The 17,755-nt window shown below is 38.3% G+C and overlaps 1 protein-coding gene across 1 annotated transcript; it reads left to right on the forward strand.

Annotated features, from left to right (window-relative positions):
* Positions 1-1,336: 1,336 nt before the first annotated feature.
* Positions 1,337-5,212, forward strand: LOC136207192 (glycine-rich RNA-binding protein 4, mitochondrial). The gene is made up of 4 exons (XM_065998497.1): positions 1,337-1,679; positions 4,172-4,240; positions 4,593-4,699; positions 4,873-5,212. Exons 1-4 carry the CDS (start codon positions 1,511-1,513, stop codon positions 4,984-4,986), a joined length of 459 nt encoding a protein of 152 aa, XP_065854569.1. The 5' UTR covers positions 1,337-1,510; the 3' UTR covers positions 4,987-5,212.
* Positions 5,213-17,755: the final 12,543 nt, after the last annotated feature.

Raw genomic sequence — 17,755 nt, forward strand, 5'->3', positions numbered from 1 at the left:
GGATAAAGATAAAAATTTGGTTAAAGATAAGGCTAAATGGTTGGGATATGGATAAAAATATGATAGTCCAAAATTATTATTCAATGTTTGGTATATGGGATAGAGATAGGGATAAGATAATACATTTTACTATTTTAACCTTATTTAAACTATATAACATTAATTTGAGGAATAAGATAGACTTTTTCATCATATTAAAATCATAAGAGCTTATCCCACCTCCTTATACCACCTCCTCGGGTATAGGATTTGAGGGAAAAGAGACTTATCGCTCATCTGTCTTACTCTTTTATCTTCCAAACAAACATGAGATAACGTATCTCGTGTTTTTTTATCCCTATCCCACTTTCTCTATCCCTTCTAACAAATACCTCGTAGGAGGTTTGGGAGAATGAGATTAGAGCAATGTTATCAAGCCCGAACTGGACCGGTTCGATCAGGAACCGGCAGGCAGTCCGGACCTAGCTTCACTGGGTTGATCAACCCTCTGAAAATCGGTGTGAACCGGTTCGACCGATGGTTAAACCGGGAACCGATCAACCCGGTTCACACCGAGTTGCTATTTAAAAAAAAATTAAAATGTAAGGAAAAAATAATAAAAATAATTTAAGGGGAAGAAAAAATAAAAAAGATAAAGTTTTTATATAAATTTAGCAAAAAGAGATCGGGCTAAGAGAGCTCATTTCGGTGTGGCATTCGCGTTGCCCACGTCGTGCGGGTGCGCCCCTAACCTGATGGTAGATCGACTGCATCCCCCCTTGCACGTGAGAGAGCATTTTCTCTATTAATTACTTAAAGGCTTGTGAAAGCCATTTACTTATAAACTAGTTAATATTCTCATTTCTTTTCTATGTGGGATAAGAATGCTTAGTTTATTTTTAGTTTCTTCTAAAGCATTTCAATTGTTCGTTTTGAGTTTATAATATACCGTTAAAAAGATTGCATGTCATAGAATACGTTTACATATTTCAAGTTATTCGAAATTCTATTTATCCGTTATATATTTAAGTCTCAAGTTGACAAAAAAGAACAAACTAAAAGTTGTTTATAATTTGTTTTGGATATATATAATTTATAAAAATAATTTTAAATTAATTATATATATTTAATATATAAAAATATTATTTATTTATTTATTATGTCATCCGGTTCAATCCGAACCATCCGATCCGACCAAATGACCTATAATTCTCTCATCAATTCAGTTTGACGTCATGTCCGGTTGGTGATAATATTGGATTATTGGAGTCATGGGATGATTGAACTTCCAAAGTAAACGGGAGTGATTGACGAAAAACTCCAACTTTAACGGTATTACTAATTTTTTGAAGTATTAACTCCAACCCTAGGAAAAACTGCAACTTTAACTAGAAGGTTTCTTTTCGAAGTTTTCCCTAGTAATAAATTTCCCAAGTACAAGTAACATATATTCAGAAATATGAGAAAAGTATAGCATTGCTTTTCCCCGCTTGATTTCAGAAAATAGAGAATCGAACCGAACGATTCGGAGATGAATCCATCGGCAGCTGCAACGCTCTCTTTTCCTATACCAATTAGCATTTCCTTCCCCACAAATATAAAATCTCGGTGTAATTACGCCGGCAACCCTCCTTCTCTGAAGCTTAAAGCATCGGTTTCCACTTCTAATTTTCCTCTGGCTAGCAAAATTATCGTTAAAAGTAATCTCTCTACTCTCTTCTTCTTTTCTCAATTTCTTTTTTGTTAAAATGGAAGTCTATTCTATATCCTTTTAATGTTATACTTTGATAATTATGTCGTATTACTGCTGAATTTTGGGAACTGTTTGGGTCTTGTATATAGGGTTTCTATTTTATCATATATATGTTATGTTTGTTGTAGTTGGTACTTCAATTGACCCTTCTGAGAATCAATGGTGAGTTGGTGACTTCGAGTCTTCAACTTATAGCATTGGCCAAAATGACCTTGGTTAGGTCAATTAAAACTGAGTTTAGAGTATGTTCAGTGGGCTGAGATAAGATTCAATTATGCATTTCGGAAAAAGGTTCCTTTAGTGGATAATGATTAGATGACTTTAGATATTGGTGAAAGATTTTGGAAGTGTCCTTTTTGAATGCACTAGTTCATGTTTAAGTCGAAAATGATGTGTATTTTACCAATAAATAGTTTGAAATTGATGTATAGTTGCAAAAGGGAAGGGAGGAAGTGCCTTCCTTTATGATGGAAAAACTCAATTAAGATACAGCTATGGTAATGGTACTGAGTCATGACTATTAGATAATTGATACCTAGCTGAGATAATCTAGCAGCTTGAAAGAGCAACTATAAAGAGGGAAAAAATTGAGGGAGATTGCTTATGAAGTTACTCAGGCTTCTGTCATGCACACTTTGGTTCTTTTATTAGTTTCAGAGGCAGGCTTTTGGTATCTAAAGTGACTTTTTTTATTGATCATGTAAGTATCCGCAAGTAGTGAGGTCATGAGCTACAAGAAATGCAAACTTATTTCTAGGTTGTAAGGACTTCATTAATGTTTGGCCTGCCCACTGAGAGTGCAATAGCTCAGAATCCAGCTTTCTCAAGGTTGTGGCGGGTGGTTAGGGGATTGATTGTTCATATTTGGTGTATGTAGCATTTCTTGTGTAGGTTGAGGAAGGGAAAGCTTGCATAGAAAAAGAATGTCTGAAATTTCAGCCAAGGAAATGGCAACTGAGAGTACTTTTGTGAGAGATTTGAGTTTGATATTTGATAGGTAATAAGGATGTCAAATTGATAATGTTATAAGAGATAGAGCCTCTCTTAATTGAGTACATGTACCAATGGCATAAAGTAGTTAGAAGCAGCTTTATGTGCTATCTGTTATTTAATATGTGCAAGTAATGGAGGTTTATCAATCATTTAGGAGCGTGATTCCTTGAAACGAACGGGCGATTGTTTTAGATATTCAAGCAAGCTGCAGGCTCATGACACATTGTTCAATTTACTACTAGCCAAAACTTAAAAAATTTCATCATTAGCATGCAAGGGCTGTGAAACTCAACCCTTTCCCCAAAATTGTGCAAATGTGAACAATTTTTTTAATTGAAAACAAGTTGTCAGAATAATACCTGGTCAACTTGGGAATATGTTGCAAACACTATCAAGCTGGTTGTCTACATCAGAGAATTTACTTGTCTCAATTCAAGAGAAGATAAAATGGGCAGATACTATGAGCGAACAGGACAAGAAGCATCCGAAGGATGTGGAGGATAAGGTTGAAGAAGTAAAGAAATCCTTATCCATCAAGGTCAGTTGACTCCAGTTTTATATTTCAAATTTAATTTATTAGTTGGGGCAAGGCATTTTCAGTAGAGCTGAATCTACAAGTGTTGGTTCTATAGGAATAGGAAAAGCTTTAAGCATTAAACTAATACAGGTTAACATGGAACTAGTTATGACTTTTATGATTTTTTTCTTTAAATGTGACCATCATAAGTGACACAACAAAAGCTTTTTCCATTCTTTCGCTAACGGATTTATGTATAGGGTTCCATTCACCCCACGGTTGGGAACTAATGATTGGTTCTGCTTATAAAGATTTTGGTTACTGCCTGGACAATTAGACATCCAACTGTTAATTGCAACGACGGCTCGTACCATAAGGTGTTGGGTTAAGTCCCGCAACAAGCACAACCCTCGTGTTTAGTTCCCATTCGAAGTGACTAATTCCTAGAGATTAAGGAAGATCGAGGACAAAGAAATTGTTGGAGTTGACATTTCATTAGTCTTCCTTGCATTGTAAATCATTAAGTTTCTGCATAATCAAATCCAAAGACGCAGCCTGTTAGGGGAGTTTGATGTGAAAAATAGCCCTGTAAGCTTTTGTTCAATGATGTCTTGGTTGATGATGATATCGATATGAGATGTAGTTTAATATAATTGCAACTCATGATTACCATGGGACATTACGAAAACGTTTCATCGTATTATAAAGAACTATCTACATGATTTAGGTGCACAAGAGACTCATAATGATGACATAAAAATCACAATTGATTTATTTAATTTGTATCATCTCACCCAAAGTTAAAAAGTTCAGAAATTTCTATGGTGAGTATTGAGCTGTGTGGACTTTCTTTTCTTTTGACTTTGTAGTCCTATTTTCTTTTCATCTTATTATTTTTTCTGACCCTCCTTTGGTGCTTGGACATGCAGATTTGGGATATTCAGTTAGTGAAACTAGTTTGCAAAACGAATTTTCTAATTTTGGTGAAATAGCTGAAGGTATATCAACTTTTATTACTTACTGAGGCAAAAGGCCAACCGAAACTTAGCATTTTTTCTTCAATTTATTCCTAATGTTACATTATGTTGTATTAGGCCCTTAAAACATTACAAATACTAACATTGAGCCACTAAAATTCAAAATTTTGAAATAAGATCTTACTGTTTGAGTTTACATTAGTTTGAGGGCTAAATACAACAAAATAGAACATCAAGGACTCAACAAAAAAAGAAGAAGCAAAGTTTAGGAGCCAATAGAGCTTTTCTTTTCTCTGTATTTTATTTGTTAAATTTCTGCAGTCATCCAGATACATATTGCTTGTCTCCCAACTTCATCTGCTGTCTGTGGCAGTTAAGCTTGTAAAAGATGAAGTCACAAAGAGGTCTAAAGCATATGCATTTATTCAATATAGTTGTCAAGATGATGCCATTCTAGCCATGGAGAATATGGACCACAAGGTTGTACTTCGTCTCATCGCCTTGGTTTTTTTCATAGGTGGCAATTTCGGGTTATTGTGTCAAAATCATGAATTGTGTCAGTCGGGTTTTCTCTATACATCATGTTATTGTATCAGAGATTGTCACCCTTAAATATCAAGTTTCGGATCTGATGTTATTTTGTTTATTGTCAGATGTTTGATGGAAGAGTGATATATGTAGAACTCGCGAAGCCTGGGAAAGGAAGTTTCGGGGGATACCCGAAAGCCTCTGGACCTCCAAAGGAGATCACAGATTGCTGGTACTGACCAAGTTCATCATGCTACTTTGAAACCACTTGAGCAGAAGAAATGGTAAGCTATGTTTACCAGAAAAATGTTTTACATTCAATCTGCAAGCCTTCATTGATCTTTAGTGGCACAAGTATATGAACTTATTGGTAGGATGATACTTTTTGTGGTGATCTTCAATTATGGTATAAGGAATGTAAATATAGATTGATATCATTCTGTATATGCAACAATTTTTTTTTAACTTCTTCTAGGGTAAGGGAAAAAATCATGGAATTCTCTCTTATATATATATAAATAAATATATAAAAAAATAGATATCAACAATAACTATACATATATTTATGACGTCAATTACACATAATTATTAAGAAATATAGTCATAGTCATTCATTCTGGAAGCCTCATAGTAATATATGCATCTGTTTGTTTGCTGGAAAATATTTTCTTATTTTCCGGTTTCCGGTGCTTGTTTGTTTCAGAAAATCAGTCAGCAGAAAATTTTAGTTTAGTCAATAGAAAAATACATAAAGGAAAAAGTATAAAATAAATTGTGGTTTGAGTCATTTTCAAACATGAACTACGTGGTTTAAAAGTTTGCAAATTGGTACCCTGTGGTTCATTTTGGTAGCAAAGATAGTCCAAAATGACTACAACAACAACAACAACAACAAAGCCTTAGTCCCGAAATGATTCGGGGTCGGCTAACATGAACCATCATATAAAACCGTGAAAATCAAGTCGTGTCAGCGACACAGATTCGCTCCCTCCACTCCGTCCTATCCACTACCATATTTTCCTCAATTCCCAATAAACTCATATCACTCTTGATCACCCTCCTCCAAGTTTGCTTAGGTCTTCCCCTACCCCTCACCACTACATCCCTTTGCCACTCTTCGGTTCTCCTAATCGGCGCATCAAGCGCTCTACATCTCACATCGCCAAACCACCTTAGTCGGTTTTCTCTCATTTTATTCTCAATAGATGTGACCCCTACTTTTGTCCTAATTATTTCATTACGCACCCGGTCCTTTCTCGTGTGACCACACATCCATCTCAACATACGCATCTCCGCCACCGACATCTTATGGATGTGGCAGTGTTTCACTGCCCAACACTCCGTACCATATAACAATGCTGATCTAATTGCCGTCCGGTAGAATTTTCCCTTCAATCTATTAGGCATGCCGGGATCACAAAGGAAACCCGTAGCACTCTTCCACTTCGACCAACCAGCTTTAATCCTATGAGCAACATCTCCATCTACTTCTCCATCCGTTTGGATAATAGATCCTAAATACCGGAAGCAATCCGAGGCCTGAACAACTCTCCCATCTATGATGATTGTCCCTGCCTCCCTACTCCTACGGCCGCTAAACTTACACTCCAAATATTCTGTCTTACTTCGACTCAACTTAAAGCCTCTAGATTCTAGAGTTTGCCTCCATAGTTCCAACTTCATCTCCACTCCTTCTTTCGTCTCCTCAACCAACACAATATCATCTGCAAACAGCATGCACCATGGTATACCATCTTGAAGTGAACTTGTTAGTTCATCCATAACGATGGCAAAAAGAAATGGGCTTAGTGCGGAACTTGATGCACTCCAATCGTAATAGGAAACTCTTCAGTCTTCCCAACACTAGTACGTACACTCGTGCATACTCCCTCATACATGTCCTTTATGATGTCAATATATTTCCGCGAAATGCCTTTCCTTATCAAGGCCCACCAAAGTACTTCCCTTGGTACCTTATCATATGCTTTCTCCAAGTCAATGAAAACCATATGCAAGTCTTTCTTCTTATTTCGATAGTGCTCCATTAATTGTCTCATTAGATGGATGGCTTCCATAGTTGATCTTCCCGGCATAAAGCCAAACTGGTTTTCCGAGATCTTCACCGTCCTCCTTAGCCTTTGTTCAATCACTCGCTCCCAAAGTTTCATAGTGTGACTCATTAATTTGATTCCCCGATAGTTGGCACAATCTTGGACATCGCCTTTGTTCTTATACAAAGGGATTAAGGTACTTTTCTTCCATTCTGATGGCATCTTATTGTTTCTCCAAATTTTGTTGAAGAACGTCGTCAACCATTCGATTCCTCTTTCTCCCAAACATCTCCAAATCTCAATAGGGATGCCATCAGGTCCTACTGCTTTCTTCAACTTCATCTTACTTAATGCCATTTTGACTTCACCCTTTTGAATTCTCCGCAGGCATTCATGATTTATCATATCGTGATGGATACTTATATCTCCAACATCTTGTTGGCGATCTCCATTAAATAAGTCATCAAAATAGGACCTCCATCGTTCCTTGATATCCTTATCTCCAACTAGGACTTTCTGGTCCACATCCTTCACACATTTAACTTTTCCGAGATCTCGCGTCTTCCTATCTCTCATCCGAGCAATTCTATATATGTCTCTTTCCCCTTCTTTCGTATCCAATCTTGTATACAGATCCCGATTCACCTTTGCTCTAGCATCTCGTATGACCTTCTTTACTTCCCTTTTAGCCTCTTTGTATTTTTCGTAGTTCTCGTCACTCCTACATTTCCCCAATAGTTTATAGGATTCTCTCTTACTCTTTACTGCTTGTCGTACTTCTTCTGTCCACCAAGATGTGTCCTTACCCGGTGGCATGCTACCTTTAGATTCCCCTAGAACTTCCTTCGCTACTTCCCTTATACTATGCTCCATCTTATTCCATATCGAATCTATATCTGAATCCATATTGCAAGTCCAAATATCTTTTTTGGTCATCTCATCCACAAATTTTTGTTGATTCTCCCCTTGCAATTTCCACCACTTAATCTTAGTCTCTACTTGAGGTGTTTGTTTTCTTATACATTTCCTACTTCGAAAATCTAGCACCACTACTCTATGTTGGGTTGTCGTACTCTCACCAGGGATCACCTTACAATCAATATAACTCTTTCTCCAAGCACTCCTTACTAAGAAGAAGTCAATTTGGCTCGCATTACCGCCACTCCGATAAGTCACTAAGTGGGATGTTCTCTTCATAAACCATGTGTTCATGATACTCAAGTCATAGGCTGATGCGAATTCCAAAATATCATTTCCTGCTTCATTCTTATCTCCAAAACCATACCCTCCATGAACACTCTCAAACCCATCTCGTCTAGAACCCACGTGTCCATTGAGATCACCCCCTAGTACCATTTTTTCATCCCTAGGAACCTGTTGCACCACTTCCTCTAAGTCATCCCAAAAAGCTTGTCTTATAGACACATCTAATCCTATTTGTGGCGCATATGCACTAATGACATTCACAACCTCATCCCCTATCACTAGTTTAACACTCATAATTCTATCGCTCTTTCTAGACACCGCTACTACCTCATCAATATACTCCCTATCAATAAGAATACTTACTCCATTTCTACCCTTATCCTTTCCTGAGTACCAAAGCTTATAACCCCAAGGGGCTATCTCTCTAGCCTTAGCTCCAACCCACTTGGTTTCTTGTAGGCATAATATATTTATTCTCCTCCTCTTCATAACATCTACAATTTCAGCTAATCTTCCTGTCAAAGAACCTATGTTCCATGTCCCAAAGCGTAACCTACTACCCTTACCCCTACCCCTACCATTACCGTGGACTAGCTTATTTACCCGCAACCCTTGTATATTTGACACCACCCCCGGGTCCTGGGGTGGCGCGCCGCTTCGGGGCGACGACCTAGCAACTCTTGCACATTTATCACTACACCCGGGTCTAGGAAGTGCAGCGCGTCGCTGAGTAGGGAACGCCCCAACGGTATTTATATTATGGTTCATGTCATAAGATGTGACTAAGTTTTACGCTGGCCGCCAAAATGACTAACGATGTTAAAAAAAAAAAATCAAAAGTCAAATGGCAAAGAGCTATTTTTATCTTTATATTTATGTATTTTATATAATAACCCCTTTATTATTTAATTATTACAAACAAACCTCAAAACAAAAACAAAATATCAAATTCACCATCTCATCCTTTTCTCACATCTCTCTTTAATTTATTTTCATTTTCTCTCTAAAAACACTCACTCTCCCTCTCTATTTTCTCTCTCTAAACACACGTACTCTCCCTGATTGGCATAGAATTAATGGGTAAAAGATGTGGAAAAGCCGTGTTGAAGCAAAGTTCATACAACATTTCCCGGCAAGCATTGAAATGATAAAGATGAAACGATTAAGATAAAGATGCAGAAATCTGATGAATGTTTGGAGAGTTAACAAGCTATTTAAATCTGCTTCATTCCTATTTCCACACACTCTATAAACACTCATATTGTTTGCCAATTTTTGAAATTGGTTGAGTTTTATTTTGGATATCAAGTTTATGATATGAAATACATGAGCTAGATTGCACAGTGGATTGGAAAAATTGGCAAACAATATGAGTGTTTACAGAGTGTGTGGAAATAGGCATGAAGCAGGTTTAGATAGCTTGTTAACTCTCTAAACATTCATCAGATTTATGCATCTTTATCTTAATCTTAATCTTCATCATTTCAATGCTTGGCGGGGAATGTTGTATGGACTTTGCTTCAACACAGTTTTTCCACATCTTTTACCCATGAAATTCTATGCCAATCAGGGAGAGTAAGTGTGTTTAGAGAGAGAAAATAGAGAGTGAGCGTGAATGAAAATAAATTAAAGAAAGACGTGAGAGAAGGAGAAGATGGTGAATTTGATATTTTGTTTAGGGTTTTTTTTGTGATAATTAGATAATAAGAGGGTTATTTTATAAAATAAAAATAGCTATTTACCATAAAAATAGCTCGTTGGTTTGTTGTATGATTTAATTGCTTTGAGAGATTACTATGTCGTCGGTTCCGTGCATCCCCATTGATGCAAAATGAGCCAATCCTAGAAGCTGTGGGGGAAGGCTGTACCTCAGGTTTGTGAACTTGTTCTATCAACTTGGAATTTAGGGGTTCTGAAACCAGAGTTAAAGAATACACTTATTACTGTGATCCCAAAGGTAACTAACCTGAAATTTTATTTCTCAATTTCGACCTATTATCATCTGTAATGTTCTCTATAAGGTGGTGATAAAATGCTTAGTGAACCGTCTTAAACCTCATATAAGGAACATTGTGGCTCTAACTGAAAGCAATTTCTTTCGAGGGAGACATATTTTGGATAATGTGATTATGGTTCAGGAAGCAATTCATTCTCTAAAGCACAAGCAAAGTGGATGGAGGGAATGATTCCAAAGCTTGATCTAGAGAAGGCGTACGATAGGATCAAATGGCAATTCCTTAGAGATACTTTGACTCTGTTAGGTCTCGGTGTGCACTGGGTAAAACTAATTTCGAACTATGTAGTTGCCTCGTCTATGCTGGTTCTTTAGAACCGTGAGAAACTATCTAGCTTTGCCCCCTCTAGGGGCCTCAGGAAAACGTATCTATTTGTCATTTGCTTGGAGCGCTTTAACCACATGATTGAGAATGTTATTCATTGTCAGGTTTGGAAGTCAATTACTCTCTCGCGGGATGGTCCACCGACCTCCCATATATTTTTTGCGAATGGTATTGTTTTAGTGCTTGAAGCCAATATCGACCAGGATGTAGCAATTAATAATGTTATTAGCCAATTCTATAATTGCTCGGGCAAAAAGGCCAGTCTTGCTAAATCTAGATTTTTCTTCTCCCCCAATGTGTCTGAAGTGGTAAGTAAAGGGATTTGTGACATTCTTGGCTTTGAGAGAATGGAAAATTTAGGTACTTATTTAAGAATGCATCTCCTTCACTCTCGGGTTTCTAAAGTTACATTTAAACATGCAATTGATAGAGTGAACATTCGTATATTGGGATGGAAGGCCAAATGCCTCTCTTTGCAGATATAATCACTCTTATTAAAATGTATGTCAGCTTCAATTTTGAATTACTCAATGCAAACAGTGGCATTTCTTTTGAGCGTGTGTAAAAGGTTGGATGCGTGTAACCGGACTTTTTATGAGGTTCTGCTTCCTCACAGAGAAAACTGCATTTGGTAAATTGGTAAACCGTGTATCGGCCCAAGAATGCAGGGAGGGGGTGGGGCTTAATATTCGTTATACCATGGAGGTTAATACTGCAATGTTGGAAAAACTCAGATGGAAAGTGTTGACAGAAACAAAATCAATATGGTTTAAAGTCATTGCAACAAAGTACTGCGGGGGAAACAAAGGTTTGGAGAGATTTCAGGCTAGAGCTAACCAGTCAGCAACATGGAGAGGCATTTTGTTGGGTGCTTCTCCTTCGGAAAAGGGTTGAGCGAATTGTGCATAATGGTCACAATACGTGTTTTTGGACGAATATATGGTGTCAAGATAAAGCTATGATGGATCGAACTACTCAACATATTCCGACGCACTGGAGTTCCCTATTGGTTAGCGACTTTTGGGAGAAGGGTCGTAGGTGGCATTGGGCATTTTTAGCTTCATATCTTCCTAATAGTGCATCTTCGAAATGGCTTCTTTTATGTTGTTCGTAGAGTCTAACATAAGCAATTCTTGGTTTTGGGGAGCGTCAAAGTCGAGAAATTATACGGTGGCTTCAGGATTTGAAATTCTACAGGAATCTACTGCAAACACTGTTGTGGATACTCGCAGGAAAGACGTCTGGAGTGTCAATGTTTCGGAGTGAATCTGCTGCTTCCTGTGAATGGTCATGCATAATCGAATCTTGTGAAACGCGAATTGGGGCAGGAGAGGGTCATAGATGAAATGGGATGTATCGTATGCGTCGGAGTCGCAGATTCATGTACTAATGGATTGTGCAGAAGCTAAAGAAATTTGGAGTAAGTTCATTCCCCTTCATACCCATCAGGTATTCTTTTCTCTTAATTGTGGGGATTGACTTTCATGCAGACTTTTTATTGAAGGGTTTCCTGGAACATAATTCTTTGTGTGGTGATTTGGTGGTTTTGGAAGTTCAAAAATATTAGTGTTTGAGGAGATTAATTTCTCTGGGTAAAAAATTGATCATATTATGTACCGAGCTTGGGAAGTTGTTTTCGTCAATGAGAATTGTCTAAACCGTGTGGCAAGTGCTAAGGAGGAGAGACGGATTAGTTGGAGACCTCCTGATGGGGATTGGGTAAAAATTAATACGGACGAAACGAGTAAAAAGAACCCGATGTTAGCTTTTGCGAGTGGTCTTATTCGAAATAATAAGGGAGACTGGCTTGGTGGGTTCGGTGTTAACTTAGGATTTGTATTGCTTTTCTGGAAAACTTCGGTGCCTCTATTTTGGTCCATCATTAGCTTGAGATAAGGGGCACATGAAGGTGGTGATAGAAATGGATTCGAGTTCGGTGCTCAGTTTTATGATAGGTCAAGTGTGAGTCCACAATCCGTTGCTCTAGCTCATTATTAAATGTTGGGAACTCTGAGGCATGGATTGAAAGGTGTCTTTTCATCATGTTTATCATGAAGGAAATCAAGTTGCCGACTGGATGACGAATTTCGCTGGTTTTTTAATTTTGGATCTTCATAAGTGTGGTGCACATCCTTCAATCCTCTAAAAAATATATTTTTTTAAGATCGAGGTGGCCGTCGAAAAAATGGTTCTTTGTTCAGTTTTTTTGTTTCGGTTCTCCCGAGCTAGTTGGGTTCCTATCTACCAAAAATAATATACATAAATACCTTAATGCATTTCTTTTCGAAAAAACAAAATACCTAAACGCATTTGTGCAAGCGTAATTATATATATACTTTAATGTTTCTAATTAAACTTCAATACTTATAAAGGTGTAATCTTATCTAATCATTCTTGCACTAGCTCAAATTTGTCTTTTCTTACTCAAGTTGAAATTCGTCAATATAATATGAAAAGGGAGACAAAATTAAGCTACAGGAAAACAATAAAAATAAAATTCAATAAAAAAAATATGAAATGTATAAATGCATCTTACAAATACATTAAAATAATTAGACATGAGGATATATACAAATATAATGTTTAGCAAAAATCTTTTTTCTATTATAAAGTTTTTTAACTAGTAATTAACCGATTTTCAAATGTAAAAAATAGGGTGATTAGTCATCAAATTCAATAAAAAGGTCAGATCTAATATTTGATATGTGATATGGTGTTAGATATCAGATCTGAAATTTTTAGATTTTTTTTTTTTTATATATATAGTAAACACCATTAACTCCATTTGTGAGGGTCACTTGGTGACATTTACAGCCGGTCCCAAGTCCTGACAAAGGAGGAGGGTTGCAGTAGGTTTGTGACGGCCATCGTAAAACTTAGCCACATCTTATGACATGAACCAAAATATGAATATCGTGGGGGCGTTCCATACTCAGCGACGCGCTGCACTTCCTAGACTCGGGTGTAGTGAAAAATGTGCAAGGGTTGCTAGGTCGTCGCCCCGAAACGGCGTGCCACCCCGGGGCTCGGGGGTGGTGTCAAATATGCAAGGGTTGCGGGTAAATAAGCTAGTCCACGGTAACGGTAATGGTAGGAGTAGGGGTAGTAGGTTACGGTTTGGGACATGGAACATAGGCTCTTTGACAGGAAGATTAGTTGAAATTGTAGATGTTATGAAGAGGAGGAGAATAAATATAATGTGCCTACAAGAAATCAAGTGGGTTGGAGCTAAGGCTAGAGAGATAGCTCCTTGGGGTTATAAGCTTTGGTACTCAAGAAAGGATAAGGGTAGAAATGGAGTAGGTATTCTTATTGATCGGGAGTATATTGATGATGTAGTAGCAGTGTCTAGAAAGAGCGATAGAATTATGAGTGTTAAGCTCATGATAGGGGATGCGGTTGTGAATGTCATAAGTGCATATGCGCCACAAATAGGATTAGATGTCTCTATAAGACAAGATTTTTGGGAGGACTTGGAGGAAGTGGTGCAACAGGTTCCTAGGGAGGAAAAGATGGTACTGAGTGTTGGTCCCTTATAACGTGACAAGGTTAGTTCCAAGGAGGGGGATAGGAACTATTTAAAATTTTGTCCGTTAAGGCTGACTTCTTTTCTTAAGAAAAGGTTTACACAGCGGCGCTAAGTAATTTTAAGACACAAGCTTAGTCAACTTGTGACTAAGTCTGTTTCTTTCCTTGAGTCAGGAGATATCACTTAGAGTCTATTCCCGAACTCAGCTTCTTAGTGCACTCAACTCAGCGTGAGTTCGTTACTTAGTCAGTTTTATAGCAAGCAATATATAAAGGAGTTTAAGGGTTATGAATATGTTACTCAGCAGACATATCCTGGTTCGGCCTCTCCGCCTACGTCCAGTCACCGGAACGCGTTCCGAGCTTTTTGAATTCTCTACTGAGCTCTTTAAAGGTAGAGCACGAAACCTTTTACAATAGAAGCTGAGTATACAAGAGTACCTTCCTCTATACCTCTACTCACTCCTATAACTACCGCTGAGTACTGTAACCGAGTACTCAGCCTCTCATTTCTATTCTTCTAGAAATGATAAAGTGTTTGTCCTAAACAACAATTGCTAAGACACTTTAGATGATTGAAATCACTCTAGACTTTTACACAATGATTGGAAATTGGTGTAAGATTTTGCTTTTCTTTTCTCACAGAACTTCAAGTATGAATTTGGTCAGCGTTTCGACTAATTGAATATCTGCATCGAATGAAGCAATTGAGAGGCCTTTATATAGTGACACTTCAAGCACCGGTAATTTCGAATTTCGAAATAACCGTTGGAGGCTAACGGCTTCCTATCGTTGTCACTCAGGACGTGCTCAGTGTCGTTGGCCAATGAGATTCTTGCATCTTCTGTCTACGGCAGTGCTCAGCAGCTTTTCATCAGATAAACAGAATGTTTCGACATTTACGGCAAAGTCTTCCAGACAGCTTCCTGCGCCTTCTGAACTTTACCCAAAGTAGAAATACTTTGTCTATAAGTTGGTTCTGTTCTGCCGCTGACCTGACTGCATTGTCGCTCAACTCAGCAGCTTCCTCTTGAAGCTTTTGTTAGAAGGCTTCTCGATCCTTCTTCACGCTGAGCCGTCGTTTCACTTGATACGACTGCGTTTTATCTTCTTGGACCGTGAGGTCTTGATCTGTTGACTTGGGCTTGACTTCCACTTATGGGCCTTTAGACTTTTTTTATCTTAATGTCTTATAAATCAATAAACTCAACATTGAACAAACACATTAGTGTGAATAAATCAAAGCATTTAAATTTAATGTGTTAGAATATTTTTTATCATTTACTTAAATAATTTTGTCAAATCAAAATAATGTGGAAAGGTGTTTCAACAAACTCCCCCATTTTGATGTTGGCAAAAATATTCAGTGAAGAACTCAGTGTTGAGCTCCCCCATGATAGTTGACCTTATATTACTCAGGATACTCCCCCGTAAGGGTTGAGCTACTGACTTAGTTTTACTTTAAACATTTCAAGGTTTAATCAAGTAAGTCTAAGGTCAGTTTTCAGAAATAGATCAGCTCATGGAACATATTCTTTTTAACTCAGTTAATGCGGAAGATTTAGATATCAGAGAGCGCTGAGTATATCTTTGTTCAATGTGTTTTAGTTAAGAAGACATATAAAAGAGGTCAACTAGATCAACACAACATACAATCATAGAGCAATGTAGACAATTAACACAGTTGATTTACTGAAGATGCGTTAGAGTTTATCACAAAACATAAGTAAGCATTACATAAGATTGGTCAATTTTGAAAAAGGTAGATGCATGCATAGTTTTGTATTCAGGGTCAGCACAACAAAATACATAAGGGAAAGACTACAAGTTTAACAAAACTAAATCTAGCAATCCTAGTCAAGCTATTTTTTCTTGTAGTTAATTTGGACATCATGTTCTTTAGCTTTTCCTTTTCCCTTGAATTTTTGCTGACTTCCTGATGCTTCTCCTGATTGTTGAGTTCTTTGAGCTTGTTCTTTCTCCCCCGTTTTGTCAGCATCGGGAGGAGGAGGAATGAAGGTGTCGTCGATGGCAGCACGAGTTAATCGGCCAGAGAATGCCTTAAGCCTTCGTGTGCTTTCATTGATGCCATCAAAAATAGGAACACCCTCATCCAAGACAGAACGTGGAATCCTGATAGCCGAGGCACTGAGCATACTCAGGATGTATGCTTGAGACTTTCCAACCCAGGTTATACTGTCAGTCAGCATGGCAAAGGCTTGATGAAACATCTTTAGCAAAGTCGAATCATAATACTAACGTTGAACATTTGAGTGGCGCACATGGTTGAAAGTGACTCGAGAGTACCTCAGAATTTCATTCGTCTTGAGTTGATCAGTTTCCATCTCTTCCTTACTCAAGTTGAGTAGACGGACAGCCTCACTAATTTGCTCAATGGAGCATTGGGAGGAGGAAGAGAGTTGCTCATTTGTTCTGGCTTGCTCAGTGTGAAGCTGGTTGAAAAGTTGTTGAACTTCAGCAGAAGTTGCATACATTGAGTTCGCAGCTGACAGGTTATGAAGTTGACCCTAAAGAGAGTTCATGTGATTGACCATTGTCAGCTGGAGTTTGGCCAGCTTAGTTATTGATTCCTGTCTGGGCTGTTGAGACTGAAGTGAAGTCATGACACTCAGAAGATCCTTAAGACCTTTGATTTTTGTGAGAAGCTGAGTGACAGGCGAAAGCTGAGTTGGCTCAACAGGAACTGACCCAGCGGCATCGGTATTTGTTTGATGGAGGTCCTGGAGTAGAGCTTGAGCTGAGTCAATGATTCTTCGACCAGACTCAGAGGCATTCAGATAAGAGTAGGATCCATCATTATTTGGCTCAGTTGCCGGAGTACGAGTAGAACCAGATTGTGGAAGTGTTTGGTTTTGCTCAATATCAGAAGTGCCAGTATGATCAGCGGCTGGTCTTGAATTGATATTCTACACTTGTGTTTGTGGAAGAGGATGGTCGGCAGAAGTATCTACTTGCTCAGAGTCAGGCTGAAGCTGACTGGTTTGAGAAGGTTGAGGTGTGTCAGCATGGACCTGAGCAGGTATTTCCTTAGCTAGCTCAACATGTTGAGGAGCAAGAACTTCGAGCACTTGCTCGGAATCATCTTGGCTTAGAGGAGGAGTTGATTCAGCATGTTCCTTAGGATTAGAAACAAAGGCTTGCTTTTCCTGTTGCTCTGGTGGAGACTCAGTGGGATTTGAGAAGAACTTAAACTGCATATCTGAAAGGTCAGTGATCTGATCCCGCAGAGGTGAGTCACTCATAAGGTCAATGACAGGGGATTGATGTGCCTTCTTCTTAAGTCTCCTTAATCTCTTAGTCTTTTGAGGAGAGGGGTCAGCAGGAATGGACTCAATTGAGTCAGTAGGTGAAGTTGCCCCTTGATCAATGTGATCCTTTGCTGTTGGCTCAGCTTCTTCGTCAACCTGCTCAGTGTAGGTTGTTTCATGTTGGTCAACATCTGATGGCTCATGTTGCTCAACATTTGCTGTCTCCTCAGCATCAAACTGACCACCCAATTCTTCTTGATCTTGGTCAGTGGGATTTTTCTCAAAAACAATGCCCTGACTCCGTACATAATGAGAGTCTTCAGAAATGACGACTCCAAGTGGGGCTACGTTGATAGGACTTAACCCAGAAGAGATTTTCTTCTTCTTCCTAAGTGGTTGCTCATCAGTAGTGTCCTCTTTTTCTCCTTCTTCCTCAGGCTTAGCTTGCCTTTTGAGGTTTTCTGCTGACTTAGGCTCAGCTTGTCCTTGTGCCACTTGAGGCTTTGTTTCTCTCGATACAAACCGAACTTTCTTCGGTGGAGAAGCAACATCTTTTGAAGAGGTTTGAACAACTTTTCTCTTTCTATCCTGTTTGTCAGCTTGAACTTGCTTTCC

The sequence above is a fragment of the Euphorbia lathyris genome, chromosome 9, assembly GCF_963576675.1.
Source record: "Euphorbia lathyris chromosome 9, ddEupLath1.1, whole genome shotgun sequence".
Classification (NCBI taxonomy): domain Eukaryota; kingdom Viridiplantae; phylum Streptophyta; class Magnoliopsida; order Malpighiales; family Euphorbiaceae; genus Euphorbia; species Euphorbia lathyris.

Bases quoted from the DNA above. Each gene is read 5' to 3' on its own strand.
- LOC136207192 (XM_065998497.1), top strand. From the start codon at position 1,511: ATGAATCCATCGGCAGCTGCAACGCTCTCTTTTCCTATACCAATTAGC. The intron at 1,680-4,171 runs GTAATCTCTCTA...TTGGACATGCAG, and splicing joins TAGCAAAATTATCGTTAAAA to ATTTGGGATATTCAGTTAGT. The intron at 4,241-4,592 runs GTATATCAACTT...TGTCTGTGGCAG, and splicing joins TTTTGGTGAAATAGCTGAAG to TTAAGCTTGTAAAAGATGAA.